Here is a 21,125-nt window from a genome sequence, read left to right on the forward strand (position 1 = left end):
CGGGACTGTGTAAACAACTGCTCATGATGATGTGTCTAAATCTCAAGCCAAGGCCAACAGGAGGAGAAGCACACAGCCACTGGGATCCAGAAGTGTTGGTGGACAGTCCATGGCAGCAACTGTTAGGACACACGTCCTGCATGCTGAGAGACAGAAGGAGATGGGGTCCACATCAAAGACTTCAAGGAAAGTATGGCTGCAAGCTGAGGTGGTACAGATGTGAAGGTTTTGGCCACATGTCACATGATTGGACTTGTTGTTCACTCCCAGGATTGCTGTTGACACAGCCATAGGAGACAGCGGAAGCAGGTCAGAGCATTGAGCAGAATACACACACACACAAGCATTGGTGACACTTATAATATAGGTTTATAAGTAGCTTATCAATGTGCCATTGTGGAATGCCCTAATTCACATCCTTGTCTTTCACAGGTGTGAGCAAACACATGGTGGTTTTCTGTGATTGATTTGGCAAATGCATATTTAGCATTCCTGTTTGTCCTGACTCAAAGTTCTGGTTTGCGTCCACATTCAATGCTAAGTGTTATATATTGAAAGCCAATGTGTGGCACCACACTTGTGCAGTATGTTGATGACCTCTTGGTGTGTTTTCCCTACACAAGAGTATTATCAAGCTGACAGTGTTGTTGCTGCAGTTTGTTGCGCGATCAGTGTGTTACCTTCTCTTTTTAGGCATAGCAGGCTTTTGCCGTCCGTGGATTTTCGAATTTGTTGGAGATCTCCCAACCCCTGTATAACATGACTCATGGGGGAAGACTGACTTGGACTTGACTTGACAGAAACAGCATTGACTGACTTAAGAAAGTTTTATTACTCTCAGATTAACAAGGAACTGATTTCATTTATACTGATACGCATATACCCTACCCATCAAAGGAGGGCGGTAATGGACTAGTGTTACTAAGGGTGCAAGAGGGCACAGAGGGAAGTGGCATTGGCATGTCACCACCGCAGGGTCCGGAGACCCCAGAAGAAGAAGCGTATAAATTGTGTCAAAAGAACTGTTTTAGTTGAATGGTGTTATTGTTGGTGTACTCTTTTCTTTGGTGTTATTTGTAGTGTAATTGTAGTAATTGTAGTTTATTGTGGTGTATTATGTTTTTTCTTTTTTGAAAAGTCTTACAGTTTAACTCAAATTGAATGTGTGATGTAAAATGTTTAATACAATTCCCAATATGATATGCTTACACTTTGTGTCAAAAGGAGGGAATGTGGGAATTTTCCAGGGATCATCAAGGGGGTAACTTGTCTAAAGTTAAATTTATATGGGGGGCAATTTATTTTATGACGTTGACTTGGTTTCCCCTGGTTTCCCCTGGAGAGCAGAGAAGGATCATCTTATCTTGCTGATGATGGCCATGTGGCTGAGTGAAGTACCATGTGGGGATGGGGTAGGGGGTTGTTGATGTTGTATATAAGCTTGAACACTGCAACAGCAAGGGAAAGAACTTTCGCACTTCTCTCCATGCTGCATGTAAAATGTAAGTAAAGAGACTTGATTCATAACATTGAGTTTGCTTGTTCTACACAAATTATCTTCAGGAGGAGAATTGCCCTCACACATGCTCGAAAACCCTCCAATGTGGCTGAATTACAACAATTCTGTAAAGAAGAGTGGGCCAGAATTCCTCCACAGCTATGTAAAAGACTCATTGCCAGTTGTTGCCGCCAAGGGTGGCACAACCAGTTATTAGGTTTAGGGGGCAATTACTTTTTCATATAGGGCCAGGTAGGTTCGATAACTTTTTTCCCTTAATAAATGATATCATTTAAAAACTGCATTTTGTGTTTACTCTGGTTATCTTTGTCTAATATTAAAATTTGTTTGATGATCTGAAACATTTAAGTGTGACAAATATGCAAAAATATAAGAAATCAGGAAGGGGGCAAATACTTTTTCACAGCACTGTATGTTTGTCTGCAGCTACCTCAATCAACACAAAATTTGGACCAAAGCTGGACATTAAAAATGAATTAAGAGTGGCAGTCACACACCTGCATTGCAGACTTGATCTGTACCACAAAGCAAGCCCACATCTGTCATTGAAATAGTTACAGGACTAGAAGTGTAAATCTTGCAAAGATGATTTTCATCAAGTTGTTTAAAATTTGGAAGTTGCATGTTGCAGTGTCACTTTTAATTGCTTCCGTCGTCGTAAAAGTGACTTAGTTTTTTTTCCATTTCTCTGCAAAAAATACAGAATTGCAACCTTGGTGTGACATCAATGTTTTAAAAAAAATCTAAAGCTAGGAATTTGTCAGCAAAGGACTTCACTGATAGTGTGTTTTACTGTATATGGATGTATGTTTATGTGTGGATATGTATGGAGGAGTGGGGGGGGGGCTTGAATATATTTTATCTACCAAAGGAAAATAATGCTCCTTGAAATCTTGCTTCTAATCTATTTTCCATCATTAATTAGAGCATAAATATACACCATAATAAAGAAAATAAAAGGTTTTAATGCGTAAAAAGGGAAACTCTCTTGAACTCCATTTATTTCAGATTTAGCCAAGCACATGGATGGTTTAATCTAATGAAAGTCATTGTTAAAAATATAACACTCAGAACTTCTCATTTTAATGTTTATTTAGCATACAACAAAATTCAATAAAAGATTTAAGAATTAACATTTGCACCCAAAAAAAATTTCTCCCACTAAAAATGTAAAACTAGAAGGTCAAGAATAATAAAATGCAAGCATTGGGCTGTGGAGTGAATACAAATGACGCAAGCAACAGCTTATGACAGGCAAGGCAAAAAAAGGCAGAAATCTACTCCTATAGCTGTATCTAACAAAAGACTGGAAACAGTCACAAATCACAACACAGACTTAAGATACCCACAGAAGAAAAAGAAGCAGATAGAGGTTCTCCCATGTCCAAGTGACTTCACTTTGCATCTAAGATCAAAAATGAGCCATTGAAAAGTATTTCATATGACAGGATGTTTTTTTTTCTTCACCAAAGCAAAAATCTTTTTTTCTGGGATATCTGACACTTTAATGAACTGTCAGAGTATTTACTGTTAGGCTTACAATCAAAGTATTTTGACTATTATTTTCTACTTACTTCTTTAATTTCAGGTTTTCAGTAGGGTGTTCATGTAACCTAAAGCATACTGTTGAACCTTCTTTCTCATTTTTCCTGCCTGAGCTACCAACAGGCCACTCAGAATCACCATTGAGACCATTGTGGAAAAGATTAGAGAAAACAAATGTGGCCTTGTAAATGTCCCATCCATCTGAGCGATTGCCCCAGTGAAGTCCCACCTACAGCGCGTGCTGTATGCTTCAGAGGGAAACCGCTAACTTTGTGCTTCATCTTGCCCTCATGTGGAGTTTGACTGGCTCAAAATGATGAAGTGGTGTTTATGGGTACAACTTGAAAGGGAGCTATGCAGGTGAAGGGAGACCAAGTTAAGGGTGAGGAGGCATAAGCCCCCGTTTCCCCCTCTCCCATTCAACGCTGCTGTGCCTAGTAAAACCCCATAAAGGAAGTCGTGGCAGCAGGCCCACTAAGCATTGTGTGAGCCCAATCGCCGATGGTTGGGGAAGTGTGGTTGCAGCGGTGCCACAAGGTCCCTGCCCCAGGAGATAGCCAGGGCGGACTAAGCATCCGCTTCCCATTTCCTTCCCCCAGTGTGACCTGGTGCTGCTGTTGCGTCACCCCAGACCCACTGGACCTCTAGTGGATCTCCAAGCCTTCTTTGGATCATAGATATGAACCTGCATACCATTCACACCCAGGCAGTCCAGCCTTCGTACAACTGGGCAAGGTTGTCCATGTTGGTGGCCTCCTTGATGACAAAGTCAACCTGCAACAAAACAGCAGAAAACTAGTTCAGGAAACAAGTATGACAACCATTTCTATACTGCGGCAGGTCTCAAATGTGGAGCAATCCGCTGCATTTGTGAATGTATAAATGTGAAAAAAAATGTGTGCATGGCAAATGACATGCAGGTCAGCACAATGGGGCTAAAGTTGTTTCTTTTTTTTTGTCATTTACTTTTTATTGATTTTTGATTTGTATATAAACAAACAATCAAACAATGAACATCAACAAGACCTATAGACAAGTGCAAAAATATCAGGGGGAAAGTAAAGACGTGCATAAAGAGACTGATAGACACCTCCAGTTATGAAAATAAGCAATAAAAGTAAAAAAGGGTAAAGATGAAAGTAAATAAAAGTATTAATATTAGTCCAATCAAAGATTATCTGAAGTCCGGTCTGACGGAAGAGACATATGTAATCCATTTTCGCCAATTTTCAATAAATACCTCCTTTTGTGTTCTTAGATTAAAAGTAATTCTTTCCATCACAAAGATGCTGTGCACAGTATCAATCCATTCATCTACACTAGGTGCCTCCCTCTTCAGCCATTTCTTGGTTATAGATTTCTTACAAGCCACCAGTAATATTCTCAGCAAATATTTATCTTTGTTTCAATTTGTTATATCTGGTTGATCTAGAGGAACTGGAGTGGAGGAACAAAGTTATTTTTGTTGAAAACACAGTCTCTAGGATTTGATGTATGTGCAACCAAAATGAGGTCACAGCAGGGCAACTCCAACATATATTATAATGATTCGCCTCTTTGCTTCCGCTGCATCTCCAACATTCTGTCTGGCTGGAATATGATTTCTTTTGATATGGAGTGCAGAAATAGCGGATTACATTTTTCCACGTAAATTCTCTCCAAAGTGGAGAATTTGTTGTTTTCCATTGTTGTTTAAAAATTTCGCTCCAGTTCACCTGTGTGATTATGATGTTGCCCTCAGTTTCCCATCTTGATTTTACATTAGATGTATTTTCTTTGTTAAGAGATTGAAGACCTGTGTATAATTTTGAAATTATCTTCTTATAAGGTTCATCTTGGTAGGCTTTTACAAATACCTGTAGAATATCGTTTTTCGATTATCTTGATCTGTAAGTGTTTGTGTAGTAATGGATCTCCAATCAACACAGTGACTGGAAATTCTTTTCCCATTGTTTGTTCAATATTTTTCCATCTGGCCTTGTAACTAGGAGTACACCAGCCTATTAGAGGCCTAAGTTGGGCTGCCTTGTAATAGTCTTTTAGAATAGGAAGAGCTAGTCCTCCCACTTTTGACAGCTGGAGTATCTTATATCGTATCCTGGGTTTTTTCCCAGCCCATATGTATCTAGAGATTAATCTGTCCCATTCTTGGCATTGTTTTTCTGGTGCTTCTAAGGGTAATGACTGAAAAAGGTATAAAACCCTTGGCAGGATATTCATCTTGATGGATTCAATACGTGAGCTGAGGCTTAGATAGGGTATCAAGCTCCATCTATGAATATCTTCCTTAATTTCCTTATTAAGAGGTTTAAAATTGATTTCTGCTATTCTTGACAGATTTTTAGGGATATGAATTCCTAGATATTTTATAGATTTTTCATCCCAGTTTAGCTGATATTCCTGACGGAGATCAGTGGGAGGATTTTAACCAAAACAAAGAATTTGTGTTTTTTGAACATTTAATTTATAGCCTGAGAAAGAGCCATATTCATTTAAACATGTCATTAGTGCTGGCAAGAATCGTGTTGGATTACTTAGATATATTAATACGTCATCTGCAAATAACACCAATTTCTGATCATCTCCCATTTCTATCCCCCTTATTGCTTCGTTTTGTCTTATTCCTTGAGCCAGAGGCTCAATAAAAATAGCAAAGAGAAGAGGACTCAGTGGGCATCCTTGTCTCGTTGATCGTTCAAATATAAATGATTCTGAGAGTTCTCCATTAATCTTCAGTCGTGCTGATGGGTTTTTGTATAGTGTTTCTATTGTTTGTATAATTGTCTCATCAAAGCCAAATTTTTCCATTACCTTGAATAGGAAGGTCCATCTCACAGAATCAAAGGCTTTTTCTGCATCTAAGCTCACTATCATAGCCTGGAGATTGTTTTGGGTAATATGTCTGATAATCTGTAATGTTCGTCTTATATTGTCTTGGGTTTGTCTATTTTGAATGAACCCTGTTTGATCCAAATGTATGATCTGCGGCAGAATCTTGTCGAATCTTTTGGCAAGAATAGAAGTGAACAACTTGTAATCTAAGTTTAGTACGCTAATTGGTCTGTAATTAGTGCATTCGGATTTATCCTTTCCTGGTTTTGGAATGACAGATATTATCACTTCCCTCCAGGAAATTGGAGTCTCCTATGTCTGCAAAACCCAATTAAATGCTTTCACTAAAATAGGTGTCAAAACATCTCTTAGGGTTTTGTACCATTGTGCTGTGTATCCATCAGGGCCTGGGGATTTATTTGTTTTCAGTCTTGTTATGGCGGCTTTGACTTCTTCCGTTGTTATCGCTGACATTAATGTATTATTTTGAGTTTCAGAGAGGACTGGCAGATCCACTAATCTCAGAAATTTGCAGGGTCCTTTATTAACTATTTTCTGATTGTTGTTTTCGCAGTTTTAAGGCAAGGTGTCTAGCATGTTTACTGCCTCCTTCATAATATTTGGTTTGGTGTACATTATTTTTTTCTGAATTTCCTGTGAATATATTTTGTCTATTTCATTTTTTTTCATTTTCATCTCTATTTTTATATTTGAGTTTAATAGATTTTAATGCTGTTGTTCTAGTATTTTTAGTTTGTTTTGGAGTTTATCCAGTTTTTCCTTCCTGCGTTTCTTAAGCAAGGATGTCATAGTGATTAATTTGCCTCTCATTACGACCTTGCATGCGTCCCAGAGGACAGTCGGTGACACCTCTCCGTTATCATTGAATTTTAAATACTCTTATATTTCCTTTGTTAGGTGTTCTGCCGTGTCTTTATTTAAAATACTCAAATTCAGTTTCCAGAGTGTTTCTTTGAGTCAGTTTCCTATGTTTACTGACATGTAAACTGGGTAGAGGTCTGATACATCCATACTTCCTATGTGACATTTTTTAACCCAGTGTTTGTCCTTCTTAAACATCAGAAAATAGTCGATTCTTGAGTATGTCGAGTGTGGGGAGGAGAAGTAGGTATAATCCTTAATCGTCAGGTTATTTTCTCTCCATACATCAACTATATCTTATTCTGCCATTAAGGGTTTAAGGTTAGATTGAAGTCTCCTCCGCAAATTGTTATTCCCTCAGATTCCATTATTATTTTGTCAAATATTTGTTGGTAGAATTCCCACCCTGACCCTGGTGGTGCGTATACATTATACAGAGTTATTAAAACACCATCAATCTTTCCCTTAATCAAAATAAATGTACCTTCCTTATTTGTCATTTGTGTTAGATATTCATAAACAACATTCCCTGAGATCAAAATGGCCACACCTCTGTTGTGTTTTGATCCATTCGAGGATGAGAATACATGCTTGAAGCCTTTCCTTTTAAGTTTATTGTGTTCTATTTCAGTGAGATATGTCTCCTGTAGGAAAGCTATATCTATTTTCTCTCTCTGTAATTTAGTTAAAATTTTGTTCCTCTTAGTCGGTTTAAGAATCCTATTAACATTCAGGGTCATTATTTTCACCATTTGTCTGATGGAGTAGAGTAACTTAAAACCTCCCCGTGTACTGTACTTCTTACAATTAACATTACAGATGTACTTCGGTCTTCAGAACAGGAACAAAAGGAACAGAACAATTTACCAACAGAAATACGGACATGAACAGTCTCTTCCGTTAATAGGGAAAACATTTTTCCCTTTAAGTCCCTGTTGGTGGGTAGGGGGTTATTCCTTCCCCAAAGGATGGGGGCCCCCCCTAGGGGCAGAGTGGTCACTTCCATTCCTCCTAGACATTTCCAACATTAGTCTAAATGTAATCCAGACAGTTGGATGCATTATTCTGTACATTTAGTAGTGACTAAGCAGTTTTATATGGTTAAAGAGGGCTATATTTTAGAAGGGTCTGTAAAAAGAAAACAAAAACCAAAAAAAGGAAAGAGTAAGGAAAAATTCGAACCATGCTTCTTGAAACTAACTGCAATATAGATTAAATATAAATGGAACATTACTTTTTACTTACTCCTTTTAAAATACGAAACTGAAAATTTCTCTTTCCTGAGCGATGTCCTTGTGTGTCTTTCACACCAATCACATCCTTCACATTAGCCTCTAGCCCTACAGATTCGGTCCTGCATGGTCACTTATCTGTCTCTTCAGCGCTGTGTTTCTCTCCTGAAATCCTGTAGCCTCTCCCTCACGCGTGTTGCCGTTTGGTTTCCGCCGTCTCTAGAAGTCACTTGTTGCCATGGAAATGCCTTCCGTATACGTTCCACCATGGTCATGTCCGACGAGGCCCTCGGGGTTTCCACCTGTTTACCCTGTGTGTCCTCAGGGCGATAGCAGCCTCCCGGGCGCTCTCGTAGGTCTGGGTCCCGCTGCTCCAGTGGATGCGGATTCTTGCGAGGCGGGTCTGAAAACGTATTCCTTTTTCTTTTAAAGCCTTCTTGATTTCTTTATAGGCTCGGCGCTTAATCATCACTTCGTTTGAATAATCGTGGTCAAAAAAGATCTGCTTTTCACACACACACACACACACACACCTTCTTTTTCCATGCTAACTTCAGCACCGTCTCTTTGATTTCGAATTGTACAAAGTTCACGATAACAGATCTGGGTGGTGAGTTCGGGTCGGGTTTCGCCACCAGTGCTCTGTGTGCTCTCTGGATCTCTAAGCTGACTCCGTCTGGCAGGGTGAGTTCGGATGTGAGCAGGTTGTTAACGAAGTCCACCATTGAAGTGCCTTCTGTAGTTTCTGGTATCCCGTATATCCGTATGTTGTTTCTCCTGGATCTATTCTCTAAGTCGGTCAGTTTTTCTTGCATCTTACTGTGTTGACTTAGAAGCAGCAGGAGGGCGTCTTTAGCTACCGGGCCGCTAGCTTCCAGTTCTGATATGCGCATTTCAGCTTCACTGATAGCCTCACCTTGAGCTTGTAGAGTAGTGGCGGTTTCCGCTACCTTCTGGCTAATATCCTGTTTGAATGTAGTTAGCTCATCTCTTACGTCTTTTCTGAGGCCGGCTTTAAAGGTCTTTTGCATCTCGCGTTTGAATTCCCTCAGGTCTTTGGTAACAGATGTTAATTCCTGAAGTATGTCACCAGCTTGAGTTTTCTCTGTTAGCATCATCTTGTCGCCATTTTCTTCCGCCTCGGAGCCCTCTGGGTCGGGTTGTATTGCCGGTGGCGTTATATTTCCTACTTTCTGTACGCCTTTTTGTCAGCAAATGCAGTGTACTTGTTCTGGAAAATTACTTTTTTGTTGTTTGCTAGTGTCTCACCGCAAATCAAGCATACCAGTAAGCCAGTAGCGTTGGCATCTGTCCATGCACTTTTAATTCTCTATTTTCTTCTGATAGTGTCCATGACTAGCCAAGCCAGTGAAACTACTAACTATCCACCTGAGGGCCTGGAAAGCCAATGTTTGGCACCTCGCCATAGAAGCAGGATATGATGCACATTTAAGTTGACATGCGGCTCTTTTGACATTTATCATTGTTGTTGAAAAGTGTTTTTACATTCACTAACTGTAGAAAAATGTGCAGCCAATACGCCAAATTATACTATTTATTATTTTCAATAGTGTAATGCCATTTAATTGGCATTACAGGATCTGCATTAAGTTGGTTTATTTTATTTCTTATAAGATCTTAATCTTATTTATCAGATCGATCTCAGTTTGTTAATGTTCATGATGTGTCCTCTGTGCACACCAAAGTTAGTCATGGAGTTCCACAAGGTTCTGTGCTCGGACCGATTCTTTTTACCTTATATATGCTTCCTCTTGGTAATACCATGAGGAAACACTCCATTAATTTTCATTGTTACGCAGATGATACTCAATTATACTTTTCTATGAAGCCAGACGAAACCAATCAGCTATCTAAACTAGAAGCATGCCTTAAGGACATAAAGATCTGGATGACTACAAACATTCTGCTACTTAATTCAGACAAAACTGAAGTTATTGTGCTCGGCCCAAAACACCTTAGAGATTCTTTCTCTAATGATATAACTGCCCTAGATGGCAACAGCCTGGCATCCAGCACTACTGTTAGGAATCTGGGAGTTCTATTTGATCAGGATATGTCCTTCATCTCCCACATAAAACAAATATCAAGGAGAGCCTTCTTTCATCTTCGCAACATAGCAAAAATCAGACACATCTTGTCTCAAAACGATGCAGAAAAACTAGTCCATGCATTCGTTACTTCAAGGCTGGATTATTGTAACTCGTTACTATCAGGCTGCCCTAATAAGTCACTGAAAACTCTGCAGCTGGTACAAAATGCTACAGCAGGTGTGCTGACAAGAACTAGGAAGAGAGATCACATCTCTCCCGTATTAGCCTCTCTGCACTGGCTTCCTGTAAAATCTAGAATAGAATTTAAAATCCTTCTTCTTACTTACAAAGCTCTTAATGGTCAGGCACCATCATATCTTAAAGAGCTTGTGGTGACATATTACCCCTCTAGAACATTGCGCTCCCAGGATGCAGGCCTGCTTGTGGTACCTAAAGTCTCTAAGAGTAGTGTTGGAGGTAGAGCATTCAATTACCAGGCCCCCCTCCTCTGGAACAATCTACCAGTCAAGGTCCGGGATGCAGACACCCTCTCTTCTTTTAAGAGACTTAAAACTTTCCTCTATGATAAAGCTTATAGTTAGGGCTGGCTCAGGCTTGGACTAGCCCATAGTTATGCTGCTATAGGTTTAGACTGCCGGGGGGATCTGCCACACCAAGTCTCTCTCTCTCTCTGTCTCTCTCTCTGTCTCTCTCTCTCTCTCTCTCTCTCTCTGTCTCTCTCTCTGTCTCTCTCTCTCTCTCTCTCTGTCTCTCTCTCTGTCTCTCTCTCTCTCTCTCTCTCTCTCTCTCTCTCTCTCTCATATTAATGCAGCTCATTAACTCTGTATCTGTATTATTGGCATTGTAACAATAAGTATGTGTCTGTTGTTGCTCTCTTTGCCTGTCTCTATCCTGCATCTCCTTCTATCCCATTTTTTGGCCCATCTAGTCGAGGCAGATGGCTGTTCAACATGAGTCTGGTTCTGCCCGAGGTTTCTGCCTGTTAAAAGGAAGTTTTTCCTTGCCAATGTGCCGAATGTTGCTAAGTGCTACTCATGATTATTCATGTTGGGCCTCTCTTTAAATAACATAACAAAGAGTACGGTCTAGACCTGCTCTTTTTGTAAAGTGTCTCGAGACAACTATGGCTATGATTTGGCGCTATACAAATAAAATTTGATTTAAATTTGATTTGAATTTGATGATTTTTTGAGTTAATGTACTTTTCCACCACTGACTTCCTCCCTTCTCCAAACTCCACACACCTCTCCACATACCTCCCTCTTCAAATTTTGTATGCAATTCAAATAAGTTTTGTAAATTGGGTATTAATTTTAATTTACAAGCATAATAGAGATTTTAACCAAATGATCAGAAATAACAGGAAAAGATCTGCATAGATCTGTCAAATAAGGTAACAGACTTATTGTCTTTATTCTACGCGGACCGATTATGCTGTCATGCATCGCAACCCCCCAAAGGCCCATTCTGAGCCAGGAAAAACCCTGCAGCAATATATTAAATCAGTCAAGAACTAGACATAATTGGTGCTGTAGAAACGAGTAGAGTAGGCGGTCCTTCAATGTGGCCCAATTCAATATATTTGTCAGTATCTAAACAGAGCGCGAAAGAGACGAAGATACACACAGACACAGACACAGACACAGACACACAGACACACAGACATAGACATAGACACAAACACACACAGATACAGACACAGACACAGACACACACAAGAAAGAGAGAGACACAAAGTGGACTGGCCATAGGGGGTGCGGGCGGGGTGTAAAACACACACGCAAACAGAGAGAGAGCATGATGAAAACATGAAAACAGCTCCAAATGTGAGTAAACGACAGCTGAGGAGCAGAGGCGCTTGTCGACCGGCACGGAGAAATGCGCGTTTGGTATGAACGGAAGGGCTCCGGCTCGCGCGCGATTTTCGTTGCATGGCGCTTCACAGCGCTTCCTCGTCTGGTGTGTCCCCGGCGTAAGGTGGTCCCAGACCACTTACAAATGTGGCCTCAGTGATTGGATCCTAATGTCCTGTGTGTGTTTACATCTGTACTTAAGGCCACTTGTGGTCAGATCACACAGAACACAAGTTAAAACTGGGTGTAAAAGGGGTGATGTTGTACAGGAAAAATGCAAATGGATGTGCCACACTAGCAAAATTGTTGCTCTTTTAGGAAAGACTGATGGGATGTTGTACTAAAACTGATAAAGGTTTAATATAACATGAGAGCCAGTGTGTCTTGAGTGTTACCTGTTCAGTGACACTCATCCTCCTGCTGGGATCAATGTCTCTGCCCTCCAGCTTGGCTTTCACTCTCTTCCACACACTGACAGCATACGAGTTCCTCTCCTGGACAGCTGTAACACATCAAGCAACAGGTTCGTTCAAAGCAGTGCAGAAGTTTTTAACCACAATCATTGTTTTGCATGTTTCCATAACCCTTTCATTTAAACGGAAATCAGATACTTAAGTTCAATATATCCCACCAAAGTCACAAGTACTGTCCCCAAAATATTTTCTTCACCCAATCTCTAATTGTATCTGTAATTGTATCTTTGTGCTTTGAAATCAGAGTTAAGCCACTGAGAAACTATGTATCAGTTAAGGAATACTTAAACCAATAACCTGTGTTTGCCTTGTCCTTGGCAGATAATCATTTAGTCATTTTGCATTGGTCATGGCATTTTTTTTCCAAATGTGTTGTTTAAAAATAATTTTAAGGTCATGCAATGCTTAAAGTCACACTTGGGTATAAACTAAAGTTGATATACATAAATGTAAAGAGCATTGCTTTTCAGTTATTGTTGTTTAGATTTATTTGGTTGCACCTACTTAGTTAGGTGCAACCAAATAAAGGATTCCAAAGCACAGATCAGCAAGCAGCCACTGAAAAGAGAGGAAAGTAAAGAACCTCGTCCTGTTTTGGGGTCTCGTACAGCCCTCTTTGGGCTGGGGTTGAGGCCCTTGGTGTTCAATAGCAGAGTGTTCGGGGGGGTATCATTGGGGGTACCCAGGTTACGTTGTAGAGCCTTCCGTGCATTCTGGGACATTGAGTCTGGTTGGGTCTTCACCCCACTGCATCTAACAGCTGAAGAGAAGTCACATAATGATTAGTATTATATACATGTAGTACAGATATGAGATGCATTCCATCTATGCCCTGTGCACATGAAGGGTGGCTGTAAAGTTTTTAGATAGCTCAATTTTAAGGAACATCAACTATAATCAAGTTGAAATCAGTTAGTAAGGCCCCTTTACAGCCAAAGTGTTCTCGGAACCATAAGGCTACAGGAATTAGGCAAGGAACGGAGTCCCTTTTGCTTATTCCAGATTGTTCTTCCACCAAAGTATCATGTAATGACCCACATTTAATGTAGTGTGTGATGGTTATTTTTCTACCCCTCTAGAATTTAACCACCATGTTCACAAATTAGATTTGCTGACTATTTTCTCTTGATTTCCAATACCACTCTCTCTCTTTATCTTGCTCTTTTTAAATTGACCCTTGTGGCTGATGAGGTAACTTGGTTTTACCGTTGCTTATAGAATATTGACTCTAACGGCACATAGTGTTGATCACTGTGTCAATGCAGCTGTAAAAAAGGTTGTTATAGCCACAAAATCAGTGTTTGAACAAGTACCAAGACCCAGCACATCATCCTGAGAGTTTCTTGACCATTAGAAAGTACCTGGTATTCAGTCCTCTGTATTTATTGGGAATTAAGTACAATAGCAAAATGTGAATAGATAACTGCAGCTTAAGAAAACCACATTATGAAACACTTTTTTGAGCCCTTTGTAACGGCAAAGAAATACTGTTGTAAGCAGAGAAGGAAACTGCAGTGTCTTTACAGCCACCTGTCAAGTGTGAGGGGGGGAATTGTGTACATTATGTTTATATAATTGTGTACATGTATACGCCCATTACGTATGGACTTATATATGCATGTCCATACCTGCTGCAAAGCTCGTCTGTGCTGCTGAAACAGGACTGGCACATTCACTGTCTCTGTCTGTCAGCAGTGGAGAGGCAAAGCCCACCAGGCCATTGTACACACTAGGGATGCACACACCAACTATTAATACAGCAGTTAAACTGAAACATTAAATGTATGTGAATGACAGCATGTGACTGAGCACCTCTGGCTCTGGGACTGTAGTTCCTTGAGAGTAGATGGGATCTCCTCCAGCAATTCAAGCTGCTCGTTGTTGCGAGGCTGCCCGCTGGCTTGGACCACAGTGAATAACACCAGCTGGATGTTGTCCTGCCACGCTTTGTACTCCAATAGGAAATGACGCACACTGCCCTCATATGCCACCTCTTCACCATCTGCCATTGCAACCTCCTCGTCCTTTAAAGAAGAATTAAGACAGAATATGGCAAACGGGTCATGGATTCAACAGGAGTAACATGTCAGGTTCAAAATAACTGCACACTGTACAAAGGCATGCACTGTGACATAGAACTGAGAGAGACACAACGTATACAAACCCCTTCACTTATTTGACTGTACTATTTGAGAGTAAATCGAAAATTGATCATTGTACTTTCTACATACAACTATAAAGACAAAGAAGAAATGCCTTTGAGAAATGTTTTCAGAGCTAAAAAAAAAGAGCTGTCAGAGCAATTTTTTGTTTTGTTTGAGACATGTAACAACATTAATAAGAAGAAAAATAGGGGAGATAAGTAGGATTTTCCAAAAAAATAAAGTAGACTAACACAAAAACAATTCCTCTCAATCATCATTTATGACCCCCTGAAGTGTACTGTGGTGTCTGCAACGGCAGAGACCCTGCCCTCTGCCGTTGATTATCCAATTTTTTTCTTATTATTGAGCAGGGATTAGGACATGTGTAGAAAATGTGTTTTAATTTTTGGTAAAGCAAAAGTAATCCAAGGCGTTTCTTTTCTCAGTAGCTAACGCAGTAACTTAACAGGTTACTTTCTAATGGCAGTAATCTTGAAATGTAAGACATTACTTTCAAAACAAACGCTACCCAACACTGCTATATTATAAGTTAATAGGCCAAAGAGACACACACACACACTCAAACATGCGTTGCATTTAACATTGGAAAAAATGTAGAGGTTGCTTGACACACATACTAAAACTGCTTCAAAATGATATGCAAGTGTGAAGAGAATATTTCTATGGTTGCAGGTAAAATTATGTGAGTGGACTAAAGATTCGACGAAACACAGCATAGGAAATAAAGCAAGAAAAATAAATCTGAAAAAATCCCCAAATTAGCCCTTGACAGCTGCTAAATAGTCAAAATATGTCCAAATTGATTCCTAAATTGAGCAATCTGTTACATTTTTGAAAAGGGTGAGAAACTAGGTAAGAGGGTAACTAATCCAGGGATTTTTATATTTGCAAATACAGCCTTTTGTGTGTTTTTGAGTTAGATTAGAATACAAGGAGAATATAATCTGGTTTAAATGTTCACACAAGTAACTGAGAGACCAAGACAAACTCAGGTATTTAAGCCTAAGAGTAAATAATACAACATTCACTAACAGAAGTAAAGAAACAAAAAATTATTTGCATCTACATTTACCTGAAGGCCATAAGCAAAAGTGCTCATTATGTACAAGCCCATTTTAAAACTAGAAAAATTGCATTTCCTTGCAGAAAATGCATGGGATTGCTGAAGGCTGAAATTAAATCGTAAAAAAACACTGAAAATGTAGAAATGTTAGAGTGCTTAAAGCAGTTTTAAAAATCAAAATGTGGGAAATATGAACCTAAAAGTGTGGAAAATGAATCTGAAGGTGATGAAGACGAAGCTGAAGGCTGCATGTATGGATGTGTGTGTGTTTGTGAGTAAGAGAGACAGAAAGGGTCAGACAGACAGATATAAATATAACAACAACATCCTTAAAAAATGTGTGTGTGTGTGTGTGTGTTGTCTGTACTAACTAGTGAACCTTATCATCCATCATCAGCTAGAGTGAGATATAAGCAGTCATTAAAGAGCTTAGCCAGCTGAGAGTACATTTAAGTAAGGAAAGGCTAAAAATGTACCTCTCAAAGTGCTCATTTAAGTTGTAAAAGTAACTGGTATCAGCTAAGGAATGATACTGTAATTCACCCATTCGCACACACATTCATACACTGATGGAAGAGGCTGCTACGTAAAGTGCCCAACTGTCAATCAATTGTCACATTCATACCCGTTGGCTATGCCACCGGGAGCAATTTGGGGTTCAGTGTCTTCAGTGTCTCAAGGACACTTCGACATGTAGCCTGAGGGAGCTGGGGATCGAACCTCCGACCTACCGATTGAAAAACGACCGACTCTACCACTGAGCCGACCCCAGTAGAAATGTGAAAAGTAATAGCACAAAAGTAGAAAAAAAGGGAACATGGTGAATGCAGAATCAACATCCCCACTAATTATCTATATAATTGGATAATAACTATTGATGCTTTTAACGTATGCCTTTATGTGTTAATGGCTTAATTGTTGACTGTTGTTAAACAGTCTGAAGTTATCATTCCTGTGAAAATTTATGAAGCTATACTGCAGCGTAGCATACTGGTTGGCCCACACAAATGCAACCCCCAATGTTTCTGAAGGTACATTTCATCAACAATGCATCTGCATAAAGTTATCAGAATTCATTATTTTAGAGAAAATCAAGTTTTGAGGTTTGTCAGTTTAATAGGAAACAAACATCCAAAGCATGATGAACATTGCTGCCCTTGTAGCTAATTTAGTACTTTACACACAACTGGGGAAAGGCATTTCAAGCACAAATACTATTCAATATTCATTGGAAAATTTTCACAAATCTGTTGGTTTTATTACTGGTTCGCTCTAAAATGACTGTGCATAGTTGTTGTTGATTATTATGCGTATAAGTTTTACCTGGCAAAGTTTGCATTTGACCTAATCTTTGTTTACTTCTGCATTTTTCTCCGGTTCTGAATCTCACAGCGTCACACCTGGCACTAACTCGTTTTTCTTCTTTTGTTATTTAACAACAGTTAGCAAACAGCTTTCAGATGCGCTACAGCCACCGTCTGACAGTAGTAATGCATTAAAAACAGGCGCTGGTAAAAACAATGGAAAACATATATTTATGATTAGATATAGTTGCTTGAATTTTTTGTGATTTTTTAAAAATATATTTATGACTATTTGAGTACTTGGAACTTATGACCCATTCCTACACAAAACATATGTGGACCTTTTTGTAGCGTGGATGTGGGGTTACCATATATTTAAGAATTGTGTTTTTCAGAGAGACTTTATTATTGGGAAGTTTATATTTTATTTAAAGTCATGTGTTTGTGTGAAGTAGCTGGACCATAATTGTACCTTAGCCATTGCTCTCAGCAGGTGCTTGACGTCGGCCAGCTGGCGGTTGTGGTTGGAAAGAATAGTCTTAATTGAGTCTACAAGAAGCTGCAGTGTCTCTCCACAAGACTCCAGCTGCTGCTCCCGTTCCTCTTGAGTCCTTTGCTCAACACTCAGCTCCTCCTCCAGCCTTCTCTGGGCACAGCACAGCCAATCAGGACTTCCTATGGGCAGGTCCAGCACTGGACTCTGGAGTAATTAAACAAAGAGCAGAGCTTTAAAGGTATCCTGTGGATGCTTTGATCATTGGGGCTTCACAGAGCATTCTATGTGGGTGGGTCACTCTTTAGACTTAGGCATGAGAATGCATACATTCGCAATTGAAAACACATTTCTGCCCTCGGCTTCACACTATTTCACAGATCTAACGGTGGTGGTAACTCACTAATAAAGACAGCAATGTTAAAGAAAGTAGGGATAGGCCGATTATCGGTGCCGATATTCGGCATTTTGACGCATTTCGGCATCGGCCTTTTTTTATTTTTCATTTTTTTTACATTTTTTATTTATTTCTTTTTTTTTATCCGACGGCCGTTAAGAGATCAATTTTAAACTGGGTTATTTTGGCTCTGATGCATATGCTTAAAGGCATTTAAACAAAGTTAAGTGTTATTCAAAATTTTGACGCCAATATTTTCACTTATTCTGCAAATGAATATCGGCTTCAAATATCGGTTATCGGCCTCCTTGACTACTAATAATCGGTATCGGCCCTGAAAAAACCATATCGGTCTATCTCTAAAAGAAAGGGCAGGAAAAATGACCATACAAGTTCTCATTGAAGTAAATGATGTTGAAAAAGCTGTTTTTCTTGTCAAGGAACAAAATGCACTCTTACATTTGGTTAATTTCAAGGATAGAGAATGTATCCTGGCAAACGTGGCCAAACCTTTGACACCAAAGATATGATTACTCTTTATGCAGATGCATGCTCTAATCGTTCTGTCCTACCCCATTATCTTCAGTGAATTGCCTTTTAAGAATTCAAAAATGCCTTATAAAATTCAGACCTTCATGACCACTCTGCCCATTCCTTTAGTTTTTATGGGATAGTTTGGAAGATGCACATTTAAATAATGATTGGATTTTAAACCCCTAAACAAAAAAACGTGGCAGGGCAACATTCTAGCAGCACAAAACCTGTAAGACGGTAAGGAAATAATGACAAGTCTGTGCTTTATTTTGTGGCAAAAATGGTTGCCACAAAACAAACCACCAGAGCTGACACAGATTTGTTGTCCACTAGTTTTGTTATTAGTGTTGTCGACAAAGCACTTGTCACAGATAAGCACAGATATTTTAATTAAAATGAAACTGCTATTATTCTTCTTCTAATGCAATTGGAAAACAGTCATACTTTTGGCAATAAAATAGACTGTACATGTCAAAGTTAGAACTCACCAGTCTGTGAAGCAGTTGGAGCTCCAGTGGAGACACTGTGGTATTAAATTGGGAAGCATAGGAACAGGTTTGCTGGCAGCGTTTCAGCAAATCAAACAGCGCTGCATCCATGTTGAGTGCTTCGGGGGATCGGGTCCGAAGGCCTTCGAAGTTCAGGATGGTAGAGCACAAGAAGGTGACCTGAAAATGACAGCAAGGAAACTTGGCATTCGCTCTTACATTGGTCATGTTTCGAGTTATGTGGCTGGTAAAGAAAGAGTCCAATCACTTCACAAATTGCCTCTTTATCATGATTAAGGCAGTTGTGTTACCTGGCTGGTGCGTTGGTTTTCTCTGGCAACCATAGCACGTCTGTCCCTAATAGTCATCTCAAAATCCTGCAGAACAGGAGCCAGTGCCGGGTTGGCTCCACCAGCCCACTTCAGACGCTGCTCAATGCTAGCCTCAAGCGATGCCAACTTCTCCTGCAGAATCCAGCAGTCAAACAAAATAGGATAAGGACTTCTGTTCTCTGAACATTTGCAATGCAATCGCAAGTAATTTTCTGGCCAAGAAAATTAATACAATTATTCAAATATCCCACATAACAATGTTGTTGGCAGTTTGGCAAGACTACAAACAGCTTCATGTTGAGAAATAAAAAATCCAAATCCAAATCAATCCAAATACTCTATTATTATACTATACTATTTTATTTTATTTTTCTGTCTAATTTTTCTTTTCTGAAAAGGGTATGCTCATGGGATCCTTCACTTCAGTGTTTCAAAAATCCTAAGCTAAGCCTATGGCCCTTCTGCTGACAAAAATCACAAAAGAAAATCTTTAAGTCTGCAGACAATAGCCATCTTCCCTTCCATTTAGAGTTTTCATGGGATTTCTAACGTGTTAATAGAATTACACATGGCTAAGTTGGATGTAAAAGCAAAAAATGCATCAAAGCTAATATCCAAGGTAAGCTGTAGGAGGAAAACAAATACACTTTTGATAATAAATCCACAATGAGACACAATGAGATACCTTAAAATTGTCTCCCTTAAATCTTACCAAGTTACCTAGATGAATGAGTCATTGAGATACATTTTGGAGTTCCCTTTCAGTCGATTTACTCGGTACAACACAAAGTATGGGATATCAGCCCTCGCATGGCAGACTGAAGACACCTATATTCACGCCTTTAGGCAGATGATCTGTGATGACGTGTGTGAGGTCCGCCCGCACATATAAACATCTGTCATCACAGTCATTCCTCAGTTCTTACGCGCACATTTTTAGTCAGTTTTTTCGCAAGGAAGAAGTCTTCTGTCCGCCCCAGTCCTCTCTCTGCACGATAAGGACCAGCACGATGCATGTCCCGTCTGTGTGGGGATTGTCCACGCCAGGAGAGCGTTGACGGAGCCCATGTCCTGTGCGCTTTGTCGCCAGCTCCGGCACTCAACCCTGGAGAGGCGGGTCACATTCGTGGAGAAAGTGCTGGGAAAGGCTACTGCCACACAACAAGACCTCCTCCTCTCTGTGTCGAGAGACCCAGCTTCGTCTGAGTCCGACGGTTAGGAGCTGTTGGTCGAGGTCCCCGCTGGTAACTGGGCTGACCACATGGAATATATTGAGGGGTTAGCCGAGTTTGAGCCAGAGCCCGCCGAGAGCGCTAGCTCCTCAAGATTATGATGACGTGCTGGACATCGGCTTGGATGTGCACGGGTTATCAGAGGATGAAAATGAGGCTTTTTCGTCGGGTCAGTATACCGCCTGCTGCGTCGGTTGGCCAGGATGACACGTCTTTCTCCTCTCTTTTCCACCGTGCTGTGGAGAAGTTAGAGGTCGGGGGGCCATTCCACCAGCCGGCTCAGAAACCGTAACAGTTTTTCCCTTCCTCTCGAACAGATAACGGTCAAAAGTTGCCTGCCCATGTTTCCCGACTTTGTTTCAGAGTTGACTTCGACATGGAACAAACTACTGTGCCCGGCTTTGGACAGTATATGGATCTGGAGGGAGCTGATGAAGCTGATCTGCTTAATTCTCTGCCGATGGAGCCGTCAATGGCAGCTTATCTGGCCCCGTCCCACAACCATGGTGTGTAACCCTCCCATCCAAACACTGCAGACTTTCAGCATCTCAGCTGGAAAAGATTTACAGAGTGCAAGATGGCACCGCTCGGCGCTTAGCTCAGTCACCATGCTGCAACCACATCAAGCCGTGGCACAGAGGCATCTGTGGATGACCCTCTCCGACGTTCAGGACAGAGACAGGGCCGTTTACTTGGATGAGCCAGTATC

The 21,125-nt window shown here is 40.2% G+C and overlaps 1 protein-coding gene across 1 annotated transcript in view; it reads right to left on the reverse strand.

Moving 5' to 3' along the window:
- Positions 1 to 2,593: 2,593 nt before the first annotated feature.
- smg1 (SMG1 nonsense mediated mRNA decay associated PI3K related kinase) overlaps positions 2,594 to 21,125 on the reverse strand; it is a 112,064-nt gene continuing 93,532 nt past the window's right edge. Inside the window, exons 57-64 of the mRNA XM_069674033.1 lie at positions 19,164 to 19,316; positions 18,853 to 19,032; positions 17,413 to 17,640; positions 14,221 to 14,432; positions 14,037 to 14,137; positions 12,992 to 13,168; positions 12,331 to 12,437; positions 2,594 to 3,838 (exon numbers count right to left, since the gene is read on the reverse strand). Coding sequence (XP_069530134.1) covers positions 3,761 to 3,838; positions 12,331 to 12,437; positions 12,992 to 13,168; positions 14,037 to 14,137; positions 14,221 to 14,432; positions 17,413 to 17,640; positions 18,853 to 19,032; positions 19,164 to 19,316 — 1,236 coding nt within the window. The 3' untranslated portion in view covers positions 2,594 to 3,760. The remainder of the gene's footprint in view (positions 3,839 to 12,330; positions 12,438 to 12,991; positions 13,169 to 14,036; positions 14,138 to 14,220; positions 14,433 to 17,412; positions 17,641 to 18,852; positions 19,033 to 19,163; positions 19,317 to 21,125) is intronic.

This window comes from Semicossyphus pulcher, unplaced genomic scaffold (genome assembly GCF_022749685.1).
Source record: "Semicossyphus pulcher isolate SPU_LCO1_2020_fin unplaced genomic scaffold, fSemPul1.0.p SCAF_23, whole genome shotgun sequence".
Classification (NCBI taxonomy): domain Eukaryota; kingdom Metazoa; phylum Chordata; class Actinopteri; order Labriformes; family Labridae; genus Semicossyphus; species Semicossyphus pulcher.